The sequence below is a fragment of the Cryptomeria japonica genome, chromosome 5 (assembly GCF_030272615.1).
Source record: "Cryptomeria japonica chromosome 5, Sugi_1.0, whole genome shotgun sequence".
Taxonomy (NCBI): Eukaryota; Viridiplantae; Streptophyta; class Pinopsida; order Cupressales; family Cupressaceae; genus Cryptomeria; species Cryptomeria japonica.
The window spans coordinates 718,500,152-718,522,781 of record NC_081409.1 but is presented as its reverse complement, the minus strand read 5'-3'; the positions used below and the strand labels follow the sequence as shown (position 1 = coordinate 718,522,781).

The 22,630-nt window shown below is 38.5% G+C and overlaps 1 protein-coding gene across 1 annotated transcript in view; it reads right to left on the bottom strand.

Moving 5' to 3' along the window:
• The window catches only part of LOC131034767 (disease resistance protein RPV1), a 73,086-nt gene that overhangs the window by 38,200 nt on the left and 12,256 nt on the right, over positions 1–22,630 (bottom strand). The window contains exons 4-5 of the mRNA XM_059221675.1: positions 18,650–19,078; positions 17,265–18,566 (exon numbers count right to left, since the gene is read on the bottom strand). Coding sequence (XP_059077658.1) covers positions 17,265–18,566; positions 18,650–19,078 — 1,731 coding nt within the window. The remainder of the gene's footprint in view (positions 1–17,264; positions 18,567–18,649; positions 19,079–22,630) is intronic.

Genomic DNA, 22,630 nt, shown 5'->3' with positions numbered 1-22,630 from the left:
GATAATCTTGATGAGGAGATTTATATGGAGTAGCCACAGGGTTTCATCTAGTATACTTCCTTGGTTTGCAAACTAAGGAAATCTCTCTATGGCCTTAAGCAGACCCCCAGGGCCTGGTATGCCAAGATGGATTCCTTTCTTCTCTCAGCAAGGTTCACCAGGTGTCATTCCAATCCGAATGTCTACATTTTGTGACATGATGACTCACACTTGATACTTGTGCTCTATGTTGATGATTTGATCATTACAGGGAGCACCGCATCCATCATTAATAGTGTCAAATCTGCTTTGCATGACAGATTTACTATGATTGACTTGGGTCTTTTGCACTATTTTCTCGAGATAGAGATTTCACAGTCATCTTCCGGGATCACTCTTTGGCAACCCAAGTATGCTCTTGATCTACTTGCACGCTTTCATATGGCTAATTGTAAACCTGCACCAACTCCCTTTCTTTCAGGAGTCAAGCTTGAGGCTTGATGTTCTTCTCCACTAGTTGATGCCACATTGTATCATTATCTTGTGGGTAGTCTCATTTACTTGACTCACACACACCCTGATATTTCATTTGAAGTTGGCATGGTTTCCCACTTCATGCAGGAACCACATGAGCTTCATTGAAAAGCTACCAAGTGCATCCTTCATTACATCCAGGGTACACATCACTATGGGATTCACTATGAAATAGGCACAAGACTTCGCTTGGTTGGTTACACAGACTCCAATTGGGCTGGTGATCTTGATGATCGTAAGTCTACTTCAGGTTACAACTTTCACCTTGGTTTAGGCCCCATTTGTTGGCATAGCAAGAAGTAGCATGCTATTGCTCTCTCTTCGACTAAGGCTGAGTATCGAGGAGCTCTTAATGCAGTGACTGAGACCATTTGGCTTTAGCAAATTCTCACAGAGTTTGGGTTCACCACTCCATGGCCAACAGTTCTACATTGTGACAATCAGAGTGTTATTGCAATCTTGAAGAACTCAATCTAGCACCAATGAACCAACCACATCGAGATCCATATGCACTACATCTGAGAGATGATTCAGGACCAAGTCATTGATTTTTAGTATTGTCCTATATCGGAGCAGGTTGCCGACATCTTTACCAAACCTTTCACCGAGAGTAAGTTCCAGCAGTTGTGAGCTCTCTTGGGGGTTCGGGATGTCTCATTAGGGGGGGTCAGCTGACTTCTCCTTCCTCTCTTATGTGGGGACTTTTTCCTCTTTGAGGTTTTGTCCTTCTTCTTTGAGAGTCTTTTGTACATTCATCTCTCTTTTGGGGGGGATTTTTTTCCCATTGGGTTTTCTCCCTTTCTCTGTTTGTGAGAGATTGCATTTGCATATTGTACATGGGTACCTATCATGGCCTTGTAGCCAGGACCCATCTTGCATTGTTGACTTGAGTCTTCATTCCCCTAAGTTTCACTTAAGGGGGGGTGTTGGTGTAAATAAATATTCATCATGGATATTATTACACTTTACTTAAGTTAACTTAGGATAATGCATCTCTTCGTAGTTTGGATATGAGACACTTAGGGAAGTGTGCCAATAGGGATATAGCTTGTAGGAGAAATTTCACCTTTTGTGGTCTTATCTTGCTATTACACACCACATTCAGTGGGTCATCCACCTCTTGTGGAATATTATATTATTTCTCCTACCTACCCCTAGTATTTGTTACCTACCCTTGTTTCTCGGTGAGCCACATGTCATGATTGTGTGCTTGTATATCCATATTGCCTTGCCTATATAAGAAGGCTCATATTCATTGTATCGGTGAATCCATTTGATCATTTGTATATTGATGAGAATACAATTTGTTCTTGTCATTCTATTGTCTCTCTTTATACTTTTCATTGTGCCCTTGATCTTGGCAAAATCTCACAAGTATAATAAGCCTTACTATGCTAGCACAATCTCTCTCTCTCTCTCTCTCTCTCTCTCTCTCTCTCTCTCTCTCTCTCTCTCTCTCTCTCTCTCTCTCTCTCTCTCTCTCTCCGCTATTTATGTATTTCTTTTTATATCTTGATAAATTAGATTAAAGATTAATAAGACACTAAGTCCTTTGAGGCTTGGTGTGTCTTGCCTCATTATTATCTTGAGGAAAGGTTTCCAAAGCTATTATGTACTTTACCAAGAGTATGAGTTTAGGATCATGCTCTCACTAAAGTGGGGGTTATATATAGAATCATAAATTGTATCCCTATATAATTGTGATGTGTATTGAGGCCTCACTTTTGTATTTTGTACTTTTATTCTTTGATCATGGTTGATTCTAGTCACACCGACTTCAAATTATAATTTTCAACTAGCATCTAGTCTACAGCCTTTTTTTAATCCCTAATTAGCTAGAAAAAGGCATCCCAAGTGCCCTTGTCCTTGGATAATGGCACTTGAGGAACCCTTGTTCCACTAAATGGGGCACAATTTTGGTCTTGACAATGGTCATGAAATATGGATAGGAATTCCCTTCCTATGTCATCTTGTCTTGAAATCTCAAACATGTGTTGTGATGACAGGTATAAAAGTAACCCTTACCCCCTCATTTGAACAAGTTTTTCTATATCTCTACAAGTTCACAATTCAATTTCTCAAGAGAAAGATTTAAATCGAGTGAGCAAGCAATTAAGCATTTTCACGACAATGAAGGAGAGGTCAAGTACTCAGGTTCATGCATTCAAGATGGGATCCATGATCAAGATCTATTGAAGACATCATAAATTCTACATGACAACATCAACCTTTGTATGAAGAATTTGAGACAAGAGTCATCAAGGTATCACATTCCAATATTTAACATTTTGATTTAGATCTAGCCTTTGCTCTCAAAATGCACATTTACATTTCCATTTCATTTTAATTTTAATATCAATTATAGGGTTAATTCCAAACCTAGGGTTTGACTTAGGCAAACACCTAGATTTGCAATACTTTTTGTCTTTTAAGTGTGTTGGTGATAGGTTAAGGAGCTATAAATCTCGAATTAGGCAAAGTACAAATAAAGACGACCAGATCTAGTTTCTATAGGTACAAAAAGTACATCTATGTTTGATAAAGTTTTGGCAAAACTTCTAGGGTAGATTCCAAGGAGCATTTTGGTTCCATAAAGGTTAATTTCATCCACATTTGATATTTTGAGGATAGGGTCACCAAGAGCAACATCTTCCCTCATTTTTAAGCTTGAAATCTAGTCATAAGTTTTGTTCATCTTCCTCATCTCAGATTTGTCATTACAACTTCATATGAAATCTGCAACTACTTGTTTGTCAATTTATGTCAATTTTCTATTTTTAGCCATAGATCTAAATTTACATCTTTACAATATCATAGTCAACTCAAACAAGAAAGAGGTTAAATCCAATCAACATTCAATCCTTTTTATATAATTGGGGTCAATAATCTATTGATTCCATCCCTCTCCCCAATATAATGCTTTTAAGGAAATAGGTTTTGATCATAGTTTGCATGCCTAAACTTATAAAACCATTTTCCTTCATTGCAATATGAAAAAAGTAGGCCTCTTTCCAAATAATAGCAAGAGAAGCATCAAGATGAGATTGATAAACTTTCACTTCTTGGAGCATTGAGACATTTTGTTGAATATAGTTTATTTAACATGACATTTATGAGATGGGATTGTCAATCCCCTCATGTTTGATGATTGTATGTCTCAATCATTGAGAGTCAAAAAAATCCCCATCTATGAGCAGAGTGTCAAAATAATTTGATGACAATAAGGCATGGGGATCAAGGGAGCCATCCACTTGAGGTCTCTCTCTAGATGTAGCTCATGAACATGATCTCAAGGAGCTTGAAGGGGGAGTTCTCATAGGGTTGTTAGGTTGCCAGAACAAGCTCATGAGGCTAGTAGGTGTGGTTCTTAAGGGAGAAAAGGGTTGAGAAGGCACTTTAGCATGTTGTGTGTTAAAGAGGGTGGGGTTGGTTGATTTTTTTCTTTTCCTAGCTTGAAGAACTTCTTTGAAGGAGGCATTGTCATGATTAAGGAAGAGGTTGAAGCAACTTCAAGATTAGATGGAGGTTCTACAATGGGGGTTATGAAGAGGAGAGTTGGCAAGAGAGAGAGAGAGAGAGAGAGAGAGAGAGAGAGAGAGAGAGAGAGAGAGAGAGAGAGAGAGAGAGAGAGAGAGAGATTGGATGGTGGTTAAGGGGGTAGGGTTAAGAAACACTAGCTAGAGAGGATTGGGTTTAGCTATGAGGGTTGTCTTTAATAAGATGACCTTCTTCAGGATAATGGAAACAAGCATTAGGCTTGTTATAATAAATAATCTGTTGAGTGAACTCAAAATGAGGGCCTAAAAGCTTGATGGCATCACAAGGGGGTTGGGTTAAATGCATTTCAACACAGAATCTTGAGTGAACTTTTAAACTAGCCCATTTGTCAAAGTTGGTTTTGCGCCAAATGACCCATCCTAATTGAGTGACAATGTTGTGTAGAAAGGAATGGAATGCAAGATTAAGGAGTCTTAGCTACACCCACATAGGATATTTGGATTTAGAAACACCCCCTTTGGATGAAAATCAATATCCTAGACTTTAAGATAACATGTTTGTTTGTAGATTATCCAAGAGCTATAATAGAGACCAATTTTGGAATGATTTGAGTCAACAAAGTACAAGCAACATAGCCCTTACCTAGACCCTTGTGATTCTATTAACTGCCCCTTTTGCTCCTAGTTTGTGCGAGTCCATTTGAAATAGTCTTTCCAAAATAGGATACCTTTTAAATGGAAGACAAGTATATTAAGTGGTAATGATCAATGAGAGTAAAATAAGAATGAAGTCAACAAACTACAACACGAGTGAAAGGACAATGAACTGCAGTTAATAATTAAGGCAACAATGAACTACAATTATGTTGTATGGTTGCTTCCCTCATTTTCCAAGAAACCTGAAAAATCCCATCCAAGGACACGGATACAAATGCGCCGGCCTCATTCTGTGTTTGTAAGTCTAATAAAACACGCTATGGAACCGGTACACTCTATCAACCCCATAGATGGTGTCAGGTAATAGCACGACCTTTATTTTGTCTTTGAATTCTGACTTGTCCATTATTTTATCTTTTTGCTTTTACGCAAGCATTAAATGAAATGATGAGAATGACGATATTCCTACTATATAGGCATGTTCTCCCAAGTAATTTAAATTTCATTCATTTTGTTTATATTTTACATATTCATCCATCATGGAGGCGGCTGACATGGAGATCTGACAAACTGATGGGTAAATTGGATAATTAATCGAATGGGGGAACATAAAGAACTTAGGTCCAAAAAAATTTCTTGTAACAGTTTTAGTTTTTGGCTAATTTTAAGTTTGTGTTGCAGGTCCTTGTTGATGCAAATTTTGTCCTCCTTCTGTGAGGTCTTCTTGCTACACGTGGTCTTATCCATTCCTGGATGATTTCGTTTCATCCAAATTGCAATGCTTTGCTGAGCATGTGGATAGGGAAATAGAAAATTAGTCTTGCGTGTAGCTACTGTTGGGGCCCATTAATAGCAATAATTTCATTGATTTTCTATTTGATTTATCTTATTGGCGTTTCAATCCATGGATTTTAGTCTGACCTTCCCCATTTGCCTATGGACGTGAAGACAAACTAAACAGTCCCGTTTCTTCCTTCATCCCGGGTCCACATATGTGGCAGCTTCGTATATTGATATACATACAGTCTGGGCAGCTCATTTCATTAAAAATGAGAAGGGGAACAGGTTTGAAGGAGATAGAGACGAGGATATGACATTAGTAATTTTTTAATATTAACATTTTTGTCGCTAGCCTGCATGCCTGAACCGAAGGCTGTATGTTTTGTTAAGTTGTACGCCTATTCTTACGGAGTCTTTGAATACATGCATGCCCATGCGTCTGCTTTGGCTTGACAACGGCTTGTAGTTTTATTATTTTAGTATTTTTTAATTAGATACAAACTAGTATCGGTGGATTCTAACTGCAGCTACAACCGTATAGCTAGGTATTTTTAGTTTTTTGGGGGGGGGGGTTCCTATCAATAAATCAGCATGCGCTGTTCTTGCATGTTAAACTACAGCTCATGCACTTGATCGGCGGACAGACCTTAATTTAGTTTGTTAGTGGTTTGAATAATTACATGCATATACTTCTCTAAGTTTAGAACTGTTATTTTTAGCTCTCTTTGTTCGGTGAAGACCTCTATATATGTATGATGCATACACCATTATTTTCAATGAATTTAAATCAGTTTGTGTATTTCTGTATGCACAGCTTAAGAATTTAATTTCTGGTTTTATTTTCTGATTTTTAAGATCAGTGTAGTGTAAGTGCTATTTGTTTAAATCTTTCAATTGGTATAAAGCATTGGGTTTGCAGATTTTTTATTTGTGCAGATAACAGTTTGTGTTGAAGAAGTTTCAATGACAAATAGCAGCAGCATACCCTTGCAACTACTGCAATTTACCAGAGAAAATTATGAATATTGGAGCATAAAGATGAAGACTCTTCTAAAGTCTCAAGATCTATGGGAAATAGTTTAAGTTGGATATACAGAGCTTGTAGATCAGACTGCTTATAATGCATTGAATCAAAATCAGTGTAATCAGCTGAGAGAAGATAGGAAGAAGGACAATCATGCTCTCTTCAACATCCAATCTGCATTGGATATCTCAATTTTTTTTCGAATTGTAAGCATGATGAAGTCAAAAGAGGCATGGGAGGCTTTACAAACTACATACCAAGGATCTGACAAAGTAAGATTGGTATGGCTCCAAACCTTTCGAAGGGATTTTGAGAATCTCAAGATGAAAGAAGTTGAGTCTATTCAAGAATATATTACCAGGACCCAAGATATTGTTAATTAGCGCAGATCTCAAGGAGAAATTGTTTCAGAGCAGAAAATTGTAGAGAAAATTTTAAGATCTCTTCCTCCAAAGTTTGATCCAATTGTGATCGCCACGGAAGAAAGTAAAGATCTAACAACCTTCCAAGTTGCAGAATTGGTGGGTTCATTGCAGTCACATGAAGAGCGTATGAAGCATTCTACGAAGAGCCTTGCACAAACTTTCCAGTCTAAAGACAAGTCTTCGAACCCTTCTTCTCACTCTAATAAATCTTAAGGAGAGTCAACAGAGGAAGAGGAAGAGGTTATGTGGATCGTAGAAACATCCAGTGTCGGTATTGTGACCGATATGGGCACTATGAATCTGAATGCAAAAAGAAGAAATCTGATTTGAAAAAATCAAGAGCCAACTATGCTAAAGAATCTTTTGAAGAAGCCAAGCACTCCACATTCTTTGCATGCAACTTCGCCAAGCAACCTCAATCAGATGTGTGGTTCCTAGATAGTGGCTGCTCCAATCATATGACATGTAAATTCGATCTTTTTGTCAAGCTAGATGACTTTGTGAAAAGTCAAGTTAAATTTGGAGATGATAAAGAGGTTGATGTGATGGGAAGAGGTACCCTAGCATTAAGAACTAAGAAAGGTGATACTACTTTGATTCATGATACTTTGCATGTGTCAAAGATACACCATAATCTCTTGAGTATTGGGCAGCTCCTAGAAAAAAAATATAAGGTTGTGTTTGAAGATAAATGTTGTAAAATATTTGATAAATCTGCTGACCATCATCTTGTAGCAAAGGCTTATATGATAGGGAATATGCTTTTTCCTCTCACATTGGGTTCTACTAAGATGCATGCTTTCAAAGCAACCAAAGATAATTGATGGTTATGGCATCAACGATATGGACATTTAAATTTTCAAGGACTAAGTTGGCTTCAAAAGAAGAATATGGTGAGAGGGCTCCCTACAATTTAGGCAAAAGAAGAAGTATGCTCAAGGTGTGCACTTGGCAAGCAGCATCGTGATAGCTTCCCAAAGAACAAAGCATGAAGGGAAAAAACTCCACTAGAGCTTGTGCATGCTGATATTTGTGGTGACATACAAGAGGAATCTTTGGGTAAGAATCTCTATTTTTTGACATTTATTGATGATTTCTCATGCCACACATGAGTTTATTTTCTTAAGAAGAAATCATAAGCTTTTGCATGCTTCAAGGACTTTAAGGCTTTGGCAAAGAAACAAAGTGGGTATTCTCTGAAAATACTAGAACAGATAGAGGAGGAGAATTTAATTTTAAAGAATTTTCTGATTTTTGTAGTACTAATGGGATTAAAAGACAACTTACCACAACCTATACGCCCCAACAAAATGGAGTTGCTGAGAGGAAGAATCATACCATAATGGAGATGGCACGAAGCATGTTGCAATCCAAAAATCTTCCTAATTGTTATTGGGGAGTAGCAATAGCCACCACACTCTATATCCTGAATAAAATCCCTACAAAGTTGGTTAAGAATATGACTCCAAAGGAAGCTTGGAGTGTTCATAAGCCTTCAATGGCTCACATTCGTGTATTTGGTTGTCCCACCTATATTCATATTCCAGATCAGACACAGAAGAAGTTGGATACAAAATCTCAGCTTTGCATATTTGTGGGGTATTCTAATGCTATAAAAGGGTACAAATTCTACAATCCAGAACACAAATAAATAGATCATCAGCCATGATATGGTTTTTGATGAAGGGAGAGTATGGCAATAGAAGACAAGTGATCCACAATTCACACCACTCATCATGGGTATTGAAGATAATCGTGCTCCTCCTCTCCCCACAAGTTCAAGTGGAAGTTCTAGCTCCAATGATAGCTCAAGCGTGAGTCCTCCAAGTTCTAGTCCACCAGATTCTCCAGATAGTTCATCATCTGTTGATAGCTTAAGTTCAAAATCTAGTCCAAGCCCTTTCTGAAAGGTACGAAGTTTGAATGATATTTATCAAAGGAGCTCTAATATTGATACCTATGCCAATTTTCCTTTGTTTAGATCAATTCAAGTTAAGCCATCTGTGTATGAAGATGCAGTTAAAGAACAAGTTTGGATTGATGCAATGAATGAAGAGATGCATGCAATTGAAAAAAATAATACATGGGAGTTAGTGCAACTTCCTAAGGGCAAGCAAGCCATTGGTGTGAAATGGATCTACAAAGTTAAGTATCATGTAGATGGTTCTGTGAAAAGACATGGGTATGTGCACCAAGTTGTGGTACCAAAAGGGGGTCTTAAGATGCCACTTTTTTTCTGAAATCAGCAAAGTCTAAACTTCAACGACAAATTGAAGATAGTTACACTCCAAATTTGAAGATGCAACAAGAACAAGAGTCGGAGTGCTTCGAGTCTACTTTCTAAACTACTAATTTTTTTTTAAAATGGTGGAGATTAAGGGCTTCAAAAAGGGGGGCCACAAAAAGTGGTTCTGTTTTTATGCAAAAAACATAACATAGCGTCTGTCGTGGCCCCCCTAAAATGTTAACTTTTTTTTTGAGTTTTTAAAATCACTTCAGTGAGAAATTAGCTAACACCTTGTAGTTTATGCTCGAATTTTCAGCTAATTTTTTAATGAGTATATGATCTTTTACTAATTTTCGAAGTGGACACATCCTGAAAAATAGAAATTTGAGCGTACTCTCCCCTAAAATCATTGAAAACAAATCAAAAATCAAAACTTTTTTTTTAAAATTGTGTAGAATGGAGTCTAGTGTTTAAAAATGTAATTTTTTTCAAAATCTAATGTGCATATAAAAATCTATACCCAAAATAGTGCATGTTGGTTTTGACAAAAAACAAACACACTAACAAAAGAAATTATAGATGAAAGACTTAACGAAATGAAATTTTGAAATAAATTACATTTTTGGATAGCTAAGAGGGAGCTCAAGTTTACCACTGTATTTTTTTAACTTCATTGAAACACGTGCAAACCTGACGGAGAGCACGACCAAAAATATGTCAAAATTTTGAATGTTCTGAAAAAAACACGTCTCTAGCCTGAAATGGTCGTCCAAACCTTTGGGTTGGATGTCCAAGGCAAATCCAAACCATAGGTTTGGTGTATCCCAAAGTGGGCCATTTGGCACTCACCAAATATGGCGAGCACCCTATTTGGTGTGCGCCAAATACGACACTCGCCAAATATTATGAGTGCCCTATTTGATGTGCGTCAAATGTGATGAATGGATATGGTGTCATATGGTGTCCTATACAACTCATAATGACACCTAAGGGGTCATATGGTGTCCTATGGCCCCATAGGACACCATATGACCCCTTAGGTGTCCATACGACCCATAACGACACCATATTGTGTCTTAAGGGGTCATATGGTGTCCTAAGGGGTCATACGACACCATATGACCCCTTAGGACACCATACAACCCATAACGACATCATATTGTGTCCTAAGGGGTCATCTGGTGTCCTAAGGGGTCATAAGACACCATATGACCCCTTAGGACACCATACAACCCATAACGACACCGTATTGTGTCTTAGGGGGTCATATGGTGTCCTAAGGGGTCTTAGGACACCATATGACCCCTTACGACACCATACGACCCATAACAACACCTAATGGGTCATATGGTGTCCTATGACCCCATAAGACACCATATGACCCATTGGGTATCCATACGACCCATAATGACACCATATTATGTCCTAAGGGGTCATATGGTGTCCTAAGGGGTCATAGGACACCATATGACCCATTAGGACACCATACAACCCATAACACACCATATTATGTCCTAAGGGGTCATAAGACACCATATGACCCCTTAGGACACCATACAACCCATAACGACACCATATTATGTCCTAGGGGGTCATATGGTGTCCTAGGGGGTCATAGGACACCATATGACCCCTTACGACACCATACGACCCATAACGACACCTAAGGGGTCATATGGTGTCCTATGGACCCATAGGACACCATATGACCCCTTGGGTGTCCATACGACCCATAAAGACACCATATTGTGTCCTAAGGGGTCATATGGTGTCCTAAGGGGCCATAGGACACCATATGACCCCTTAGGACACCATACGACCCATAACAACACCATATTGTGTCCTAAGGGGTCATAAGAGACCATATGACCCCTTAGGACACCATATGACCCATAACGACACCGTATTGTGTCCTAGGGGGTCATATGGTGTCCTAAGGGGCCATAGGACACCATATGACCCCTTACGACACCATATGACCCATAATGCCACCTAAGGGGTCATATGGTGTCCTATGGCCCCATAGGACACCATATGACCCCATAGGTGTCCATACGATCCATAACGACACCATATTGTGTCTTAAAGGGTCATATGGTGTCCTAAAGGATCATAGGATACCATATGACCCCTTAGGACACCATACGACCCATAACGACACCGTATTGTGTCCTAGGGGTCATATGGTGTCCTAAGGGGTCATAGGACACCATGTGACCCCTTAGGACACCATACGACCCATAATGACACCATATTGTGTCCTAAGGGGTCATATGGTGTCCTAAGGGGTCATATGGGGACACCATACGACCCATAACGACATCGTATTATGTCCTAGGGGGTCATATGGTGTCCTAAGGGGTCATAGGACACCATATGACCCCTTACGACACCATATTGTGTCCTAAGGGGTCATATTGTTTCCTAAGGGGTCATAGGACACCAAATTACCCCTTACGACACCATACGACCCATAACGACACCGTATTGTGTCCTAGGGGGTCATATGGTGTCTTAAGGGGTCATAACACACCATATGACCCGTTAAGACACAATATGATTCCTAACGACACCTAAGGGATCATATGGCGTCCTATGACCCCATAGGACACCATATGACCTCTTAGGACACCATACGACCCATAACAACACCATATTGTGTCGTAAGGGGTCATATGGTGTCCTAAGTAGTCATAGGACACCATATGACCCCTTACGACACCATACAACATATAACGACACCATATTGTGTCCTAATGGGTCATATGTTGTCTTAAGGGGTCATAGGACACTAGATGACCCCTTAGGACACCATGTGACCCCTTAGAACACCATATAGTGTTGTTATGGGTCATATGGTGTCCTAAGGGGTCATATGGTATCCTAACGGGTTATATAATGTCATATGACCCCTTAGGATACCACATAACCCCTTACATGTTATTAGGGTTCACATTGTGTCTTAACGGGTCATATGGTGTCCTATGACCCCTTAGGACACTATATCACCCCTTAGGACACCATATGGTGTCATTATGGGTCGTATGGTGTCCTAAGTGGTCATTAGGTGTCTTATGATCCCATAGGACACCATATGACCCATAATGACAACATAAGGTGTCCTAAGGGGTCATATTGTGTCTTAAAGGGTCATAACACACCATATGACCTGTTAAGACACAATATGATCCCTAATGATACCTAAGAGGTCATATGGTGTCCTATGACCCCATAAGACACTATATGACCCCTTTGGACACCATATGACCCATAACGACACCATATTGTGTCCTAAGGGGTCATATGGTGTCCTATGACCCCTTAGGATACCATATAACCCCTTACGTGTCTCTAGGGTTCACATTGTGTCCTAAGGGGTCATATGGCGTCCTATGATCCCTTAGGACACTATATGACCCCTTAAAATACCATATGGTGTCATTATGTGTCGTATGGTGTCCTAAGGGGTCATATGGTGTCTTAAGGGGTCATAACACACCATATGACCCGTTAAGACATAATATGATCCCTAATGACACGTAAGGGGTCATATGGTGTCCTATGGCCCCATAGGATACCATATGAGCCCTTAGAACACCATACGACCCATAATGACACCATATTGTGTCCTAAGGGGCCATAGGACACCATATGACCCCTTAGAACACCATACGACCCATAACGACACCATATTGTGTCCTAAGAGGTCATATGATGTCCTAAGGGGTCAAAGGATACCATATGACCTTTAGGACACCATACGACCCATAAAGACACCATATGGTGTCCTAAGGGGTCATATAGTGTCCTAAGGGGTCATAGGACACCATATGACCCCTTAGGACACATTGTGAACCCTAACGACACGTAAGGGATTATATGATATCCTAAGGGGTCATAAGACACTATATGACCTGTTACGACACCATATGACCCCTTAGGACACTATATGACCTGTTAGGACACCATATGACCCCTTAGGATACCATATGACCCCTTAGGGAACAATATGGTGTAATTATGGGTCGTATGGTGTCCTATGACCCCTTAGGACACCATATGACCCCTTAGGACACCATACGACCCATAATAACACCATATTGTGTCCTAAGGGGTCATATGGTGTCCTAACGGGTCATATAGTGTCCTATGACCCCTTCGGATACCATATGACCCCTTATGACACCATGTGACCCCTTAGAACACCATATAGTGTCGTTATGGGTCATATGGTGTCCTAAGGGGTCATAGGACACCATATGACCCTTAGAACACCATGTGACCCCTTAGAACACCATATAGTGTCGTTATGGGTCATATGGTCTCCTAACGAGTCATATAGTGTCCTATGACCCCTTAGGATACCATATAACCCCTTACGTGTCGTTAGGGTTCACATTGTGTCCTAAGGGGTCATATGGTGTCCTAAGGGGTCATAGGACACCATATGACCCCTGACCCCTTCGGATACCATATGACCCCTTACGACACCATGTGACCCCTTAGAACACCATAGTGTCGTTATGAGTCATATGGTGTCCTAAGGGGCCATAGGGCACCATATGACCCTTAGGACACCATGTGACCCCTTAGAACACCATATAGTGTTGTTATGGGTCATATGGTGTCCTAAGGGGTCATATGGTCTCCTAACGGGTCATATAGTGTCCTATGACCCCTTAGGATACCATATAACCCCTTACGTGTCGTTAGGGTTCATATTGTGTCCTAAGGGGTCATATGGTGTCCTAAGGGGTCATAGGACACCATATGACCCCTTAGGACACCATACGACGCATAACGACCTCATATGGTTTAGCATATTGGGTTGTAGGGTCTATGGTTATTGTATAGGGTCGAGGATTTAGCATATTTGGTCATACAATCTAGGGTATTTGTTATAGGTTTGAAATGGTTTAATTTTTATGGTTGTGGCTATCAAACTATAGCATGTAGAGTATAGATTATAGGGTATAAAGTATAAATTTATCAAAGGTTAAAAAAATTCAATGGAAGTCATTTGGCTAGCGCCATATTTGGCGCTAGCCAAATGAGTTGCACTAAAAAATGGTTATATGGGACCCTTGACCCATGATCCAAGCCCACATTCACTCATAAGGCGCATGCCTTATAAGGCACACGGACTATAGGGCGTGCGCCTTATAGGTTTGGTGTGCCAAGAGCCTATAAGGCGTGCGCCCTATAGTGCGCGCGCCTTATGAGCATTTTTCATTTTTTTTGAAGTGTGGCACCTTTTTGGTACCACAACTTCGTGCATATACCCACATAAGGTAAGATTTGTTGCACAAGGATTTGCCCAAACATCTCGAGTAGATTACTCAGAAACCTTTGCTCATGTTGCAAGAGTTGATACAGTCAAGATTATCTTAGCTATAGCTACACAACACAACTGGCCAGTTTAGCAGATGGATGTGAAATCGGCCTTCTTGAATGGTTACATTCATGAGGAGGTATATGTAGACCAACCTATTGCTTATGAAATTTCAGGTAAAGAAAAGTTTGTTTACAAGCTCAAGAAAGCACTTTATGGATTGAAGCAAGCTCCACGTGCGTGGTATGCAAGGATTGACAACTATTTCTTGAAGAAAGGATTCCATTGCAGTCCCTCTAAGCCATCCCTTTATATCCAACAATTGGGTAATGAAATTCTTATTGTTTGTCTTTATGTGGATGATCTCATTTATACAGGTAATAACGCTTCCCTCATGGAGAAATTTCAGGCTGAAATGAAGACAGAATTTGAGATGTCAGATTTGGGAGTCATGCATTACTTTCTTTGTGTGGAGGTGCAACAAAATTTTGAAGGTATCATAATTTCTCAATCTAAGTATGTTGCTGATTTATTGAAGAAGTTTAGAATGCAATCATGTACTTCAGCTTCCACTCCTGTAGCACTTCGTGAAAAATTGTCTAAGGAAGATGCAAGCTCTAAGGTTGATGCCACCTTATATAGAAGTTTGGATGGGAGCCTTATGTACCTCACTACTACTAGACCTGATATTATGTATGTTGCGAGCCTTATCTCTCAGTTCATGCAGGATCCACATGAGACTCATTGGCAAGTTGCAAAAAGGATCCTACGGTATGTGAGTGGTGCAAAGAATTTGGGCATTAATTACTCTCCTACTGACAAGTTTGTGCTCATTGGTTATACAGATTCAGATTGGGCCGGTTCAATTGATGACAGAAAATCCACTTCAGGTTATGTTTTCTCACTTGGTTCTGGAGCTATTTCATGGAGTAGTAAGAAACAGACAACCGTAGCTCTCTCTTTTACTGAAGAAGAATACATCGCAGCAACTGCAGCTAGTTGTTAGGCCATTTGGATATGTAGGATCCTAGAAGATCTTCATTTGGTTCTAGAATATGCAACCACCAATTTTTGTTATAATAACAGTACCATTGCCATGACAAAGAATCCAGTATTTCATGCATGCACCAAACACATTGAGATCCGCCACCAGTTCATTCATTATTTAGTACAAGAAGAACAAATGGAATTACAGTTTTGTCCTACATCTAAGCAACTTCCCAATATTTTCACCAAAGCCCTTCCTACAACCAGTTTTGTTCAGTTAAGGACTCAATTGGGCCTCATCCCCGTTGTTCATCAAGGGGAGATTGAATACATGCATGCCCATGTGTTTGCTTTGGCTTCACAACGGCTTGTAGTTTTACTAGTTTAGTATTTTTTTATTAGCTACAAACTAGTTTCGGTGGATTCTAACTGCAGCTACCACCGTATAGCTATTTTTAGGTTATTTTTTAATTTCCTGTCAATAAATCAGCATGCGTTGTTCTTGCATGTTAAACTACAGCTGCACTTGATCAACGGACAGACCTTAATTTAGTTTGTTAGTGGTTTGAATAATTACATGCATATACTTCTCTAAGTTTAGAACTGTTATTTTTAGCTCTCTTTGTTCGGTGAAGACCTCTATATATGTATGATGCATATACTATTATTTTCATTGAATTTAAATCGGTTTGTGTTTTGCTATATGCACAACTCAAGCATTTAATTTCTAGTTTTATTTTCTGATTTTTTAGATCAGTGTAGTGTAAGTGCTACTTGTTTAAATCTTTCAGTCTTGCAAAGCATGTGTTGATGTAATGAGCTGCTAAATTATTTTGCATGATGTTGTTGAAAATTAAGTTCATTTTGTAGAAGCTGTTTGTTTGTGGTAGTAATCTCTTGGGGATAATAATATCAAGGGATAGGGATTTATATGTTAAGTTTAATTTTATGTTTTTCAAAATTTCATGTAGATATTTTAAATCATTTTTAATTTTATAAGAAATTTATTTGTAAGTTGTTTTTACTAAAAAAGATTATTTTGTAGTCTATGTTCAAATATGATGTCACATCAATATTGTTTTATTCTTGAGGTGTCCAAAATGAACTAAAAAATCTATGGATAAAATGAAGTGATATCATATAATTGATAGCTTTTTTAAATTTTAAAAAATCTTCTATGAGAATTTTAATACTTCAATATAAAATTCACTTTTCCATGTATTGCATCTAGGGGAAGAGCACCAGTTGTTGAGCACCCTAACTTCGTGCTTCTCAAAATCTTATGTGGAAATTCCAAATCACTCCCAATTTTTTTACAGTAGCTTACTTGGCAAGTCCCCTGCTTATAACTAAGCTTTCAACACCACATCATCAAGTATGGTGCCACATCAGCATACTTTTTGCCAAGATGTCCAAAACAGCCCAAAAAAAAAGTGAGACCAATAGGTGTGCAAAAGAGGCCCCAATAGTTGTGCAGCTGATATGGCATCACCTCATTGGTTACTTTTTACAATATTAGTACATTTCCTAATAACTATTGGTACATTTCCTAACAAAAAATGATATTTTATGTTTCAAACAATAGGTTTTATTTGTTCAATTTTTGGAACAAAAGGTATCAACCACCCTCACAACAATTGGTACATGCTCAACTACTCTATTGCTTGAATGCCACAAACACATTAAAGATTAAAGATTATGTAATCATTTATTAAATAGACATTAAAGAAAGGTAAAATAAAGGAAAGAAAAGAAAAAAAGGAAGTGTTCTAGAATTCTTTTGTGTATAGATTATAGATTATGAATCGTTTTAGTGACTCACCAGAAGCCGTGCCATAGATAACGCGTACGCGGTAAGAATGGAGGAGATCTGTAAACAAGACAACTTTTCCAACAGGTTCAGACCCTGAATTTTCTGCAGCTTCCAACACCCATTGGCTTTAATTACTTCTATTGAACTCAGACCTTCCACATTAAGTGTTTGTAGTTCATCACAGCCGCTGATATCAAGAACTTTAAGTCTTGCCATGTTAGAGAAGCATGCCAGTGTTCGCAGCTTTGAACAGTTGGTCAGGTTCAGACTTATCAAGTTGCCTGGTAAGCTTCCGATCTTTGTCAAACGACGATTGCCAGACAGATCAACAATTTCAAGTTTTGGAAAAAGACTTTCGGCCCGAGGAATATGTATCTGTAAAATGTGGCTGTCTCTTACGATTAAATCTGTTAAACAACCTGAGCGATTTGGGTGAGCACTCTGCCCAATACTTCTCTCCGCCTGAGAACTATCCAGTGACATTTTTCCCGATTCCACTCCTGTCAGCAACTGCTCCAAATCAAGTGGACACTCTTGAACATATAATATTTTCATATTCATCCATGCAATTGTTTCTGGCAATGCTCTGATTCGACATTTATATACTCTAAAACTCTCTAAATGTACCAACTTCTGAATAGAGTTGTCAATAAAAATTAGATTAGTGCATTCTATCAGAGTCAAGTCTGTTAATCTGCTCAAATTATATAGAGAAGATGGCAGCTCTGTCAATCCTGAGCTCCCTATATGGAGTTCTTCTAGATCTTCCAGCTGTTCTAGACCCTGAGGCAATTCACTCAGCTCAGTATGGACGACATTTAAATTCTTTAAAGACTTTTGAACCTCAGTTCCTTTAGGCAATTCTTTTAACATTGAGCAACCCTGAAAGTCGAGGTACTCAAGCGTGGAGATTTTTCCCAAATCCTGGAAAACTAGATTCCTGCAATCACGCAATGCTAAATATTCAAGTTGCAATAATTCTTCGGTAAAAGAATCTGGCAAGACCTCCAAATCCGTGCAGCCAGATAGATCTACATGTCTCAGGTTTCTAACTTCCTCAAACTTAATTGGGAGAGTTTTCAGGCCTGGAATATTTCGTAAAACCATCTTACCCAAGTTCTTGAAATTCAGCTTTCCTAACCACGCCTGAAACCACTGTCCAGTATTTGTTGGACGCTGCAATGAATGTGAAGTCTCTGAAGTTGAAGCATGTTTTGTGGAAACGACTGTTGAAGGTCCAGCTGTGCTTGTGCTTGCGCTTCCAAATTCTCTATTGCATGCGACTTCCAGTGCACGTAGCTGCGAAGGAGGCTGTCATAACAATAAGTGTTTTAAATGCTATGAATATTTAAAATTGCAAAACGGAAACGTTGGCTGATCAAGTGCGAAGTTACCTCATGATCGTCAAACAAGGTGCAGAAATCTTGAGGGTTGACACCAAAAACTTCCAAAACTCTTAAACTTCTCAGCAAGAGAGAAGAATGAATTTGATTATTTAAACCGAGTCTCTGTAAGAGAGAAGAGGGAATGAGATTGCTTACACCTCTTAAACTTGTCTGTAAATGAGTAGAAGGGATGAGATTGCTTAAACGTCTCTGTAAGAGGGCAGAAGGATTTGAAGAGTCCTTGTAGAGACGTAAGCGAAGCCATATCAAATCTCCAGATACACTGTTGAATTGCTGTAGATGAGTGGAATTTTGAACCGCCAGAAGTTTTAACCCACATATATCTTGATTTTGCAAAAATACTGGCAACTCATTGTCTTCGTCTTTTCGAATTCCTCGTACATCATACTTTTGCACAGAGTAATGGTAAGCAAAATCCTACAATATGGAAAAACACCATTTATAAACTTTTGGAAAAGTCTATTCTAAAATAAATAAATGTATGGATTTATGTCAAGCTCTTTTTACATTTCTTACGTAAGAGTTCAATCTCTGTTCACTGAAAAAAAAGCAGATCATATGGATATTTTACAAATTTCCCCTCATGACAAAGATGCACATTACAAAAATAAATGTCTGATATTGCAGAATAATACGTCGAGTACGAGGCTCATTTCTAAGGACAACGTTCGTCCAGCAAGCCAAAGAAAAACAGAACGCCAACAGAATGAAGACAAGTGAGAGAAGGAAATATATTAAACTCAGAAACAATAAATATAGTGACATTGAGTAGTTTTGGTGATATAATTTCAGCATCATCATTTATGATGTTGGAGTCTTTGAACTCAGAAAGATTTGAGTGTGTTCATTTGGAGTCATTCAACTTCACCAATAGATCAAGGTCCCATTGACTTATAGCAATTTTCAAACCTACAAAATTTGAAATAAATCTCTCATTTGCTTATGAAATGGTATTTTGATGTCTATATGTTACTTGTTGAATTCTTGTCACAAAATTTTTTGTACTTTGTATGTCAAAAATGTTAACTCTCTTTTTATCCAAATTGTCTAAAATGCTGCTCATGTTGTTGTTACATAGTTCTTTTATTAATAAAAGAGTGACAATAGATTGTTTCTTGGATGCTTATAATAGGGCATCTATTCCAAAGTGAAAAAATAAAATTAGATGCTTGCTTCCTATCATCAATGTTTTTTATTAAGGAAAAATGGATTTTACAGGGACTCGAAACCATAGAGTTTAAAGCACGATAAAATATTCAAATAAAGTTCACTAAGACAGGAAAGTTGCTAAACAAACACAAATGGACAACAACAACGAGACAAACGTCAGCAAAAAGCCAACACTAGACAAACAAAACTAACCTAAGAACTTTAATGTATCGACAATCTCGGCTTCAAAGTTATTCATCTCCTGAACCACCTTCTTCAACTCATGGATCTCCTGAGGTGCAAAATCCACTTTACTTTTCAGGTTAGCTCTAGTCTTCTTCGAAGGGCCGGAATCCTATTTTTGTGTCTTTGTCAGCTTCCAAGTCCACAAATAGGGTCTTTTAATGTCCCCAATTTTAGCCTTTTGGCTAATAAGAGTAATAAGGAAAAAATTATTTTTTTATAAAGTCATTCAAATAAATTAATTATTAAAAAGTGGCTTTATATTTAACTAATTTAATTAAAAAGTGATTAAAGTATAAAAATAAAATAATAATTAAATTAGTCACTTAATAAAATAAATAAAGTGTACCTACCCTCTTCTAGAAAGAATCTCATGATGGGTTATGAAAAGAATAAATAGAAGAGGGTGATTGAGGATCAAGGAGATTGGGAAATTTGGATTTGAAAATGAAGAACTGATGCATGGTGGCATTAGTTGAATCTCCGAGGACGCATGGTGGCATTAGTTGAATATCCGAAGACGCAAACCTCATCAGATTGAGGAAGGGCCGGACGAAACACTAGCTTCTTCTTGAGAGTGAGCAACACTCAACTTCTCATATTGAGCATATTAAGTTTGATATCAAAAGTTTTTATTTCCTGCTTCAGTGTCACGCTACAGTGTTGTGAACAGTGTCGCGCTATAATGTCGTGCTACAGTGATTTGCTACAATAAATTTATGTCTCCATTTCACCATTTGATGATTGCAGATTGGATGTGAGGCCACAACGATACCTTTTGGATTATTAATTGGTGCTTAAAGAGTTTTATATCGGACTTCATTGGCTTCAGACTTCCAGAATTTCCAGATTTGGCGAAGGTTGATAATGGGAGCTTATTCTTAAATCAAGAGGACAATGATACTCCTATTTGATTATTTGGAGATTGATTGGAGGCAGATCGAAGGACTTATAGCCTGCTGTTAAAAAGGTTGAAGACCTCTTGGAACCACATTTTCACTCATATCTCTCATTTGGAGCATCGATTCTTCCAATTGTTGATTGCAGATTGAAGGGAGAGCATGGGTGATTTCTTCAAGGGTATATATTGGTGATTTAAGTGCATAAATGAATAGTTTGGAGGGGCCGAGTCGCAGCAGGTTCCCCATTCCCTAAACCCTTCGATTTCACCTATGATGCTTGTAGATGGTTGGAAATCAACTAAACTGGAAGGTGCTATTTTAAGAGGAATTTCCAATAAGTTTTAAGTGATTTTTGGAGGCTTTAAACAACAACAACAGTGGTACTTCTGAGTCATTTTCAACAGCACCAAGACGACATCTAAAATGCGCTTCATTTTACATCAATCTAGAACCAAGCTTTCCTAGAAGTTCAACGCTAAGCCTTTAGTGGAAGAACCGGGCACTTGGAGGAGGAGTTTTGGGCAGCACTTCTCAGTGTCTTCAGACCTATAACAATTCAACAGTCACATAAGAAGATCTATTTGGCACTTGGGAAAGCTTGTAGACCACTGTTTGGCTTCCTATACCTCTGCAGATTTACCAGGTTCATTTCATTGTATTTTCAGTTTGTACTCAGACTTTAATGGTTGCCAATGTCCTCAGAAATTAGTGTCAAGTGTATGGTCATTGGGTTAAAATTAATTCGTATGATCATTGCAATTGAATTTAAGGAGAAATAAGAGTGTTCTTGATTACTTGTTTATCTAAGGTTCCATGTTAAATGTGTGACAAATTGACACTTTGTTGTAAGTGCACATGTACTCATTCTAAACTCATGTATATGTGTGGTTAAAGGCTTAGAATGTTCTAGATGGTGAATTATGCATGATATTGTTGACGTTTCTAGTTTGGGAAGTCATTATATAAGGTTATATCAGTCTGATTTTATAAGACCAGCAAATTGGAGGACTGTTCGGCAAGTGTTTGACAATATTCCTTGTGTCTCATAAAGAAAATTTTAGACCTATAAGACCAAGGGATATTACAAGTCCCTTGCTGAGTATTTTCCAGCTTATCCACCAAGGTGTTCATTGTAGTAGTAGAATTCTTCACAATTTTGTGGCTTTGCTTCATAATTGAATTCAAAGTTAATTAGATTTTGCCAACTTCCCCTTCCAGATGTTTTATCTTTTTTCTCGTTTTCCTTCTTAATCTTACTCATGAACTCGACAGTTCTTTGAAGGCACTCGACCATCAACATCTTCTCTTCTTCGGTTTATAAAACCCTAGTAGCCTTCTAAGACACCCCTTTAGCTTCCATTTCATCCAGCTTACTAGAAACAACCATGTTCTTTATACTCAGATCTTTAATATCATGAAAAACCCACTTAATAATTTTTTAAGTACTCAACCACTGCATTTCTAGCTATTGCCAAAATATCGTCAAGATATTCTCAGTCAGGCTTGGAGTAGTAGTCTTTAGGTCTAAGATCTCCATGGAATCTGGGCCTATTTTCTTTGTTGGGTTGAGGGTAAGAGGTATGGGAGCCATCAGTGGAATCTGGGGCAATAGAAGAATCCTCCAGGGAATCCTCAGAATAGGAAACCAACTTTTTCTTGGGGAGGGCTTCCCCCT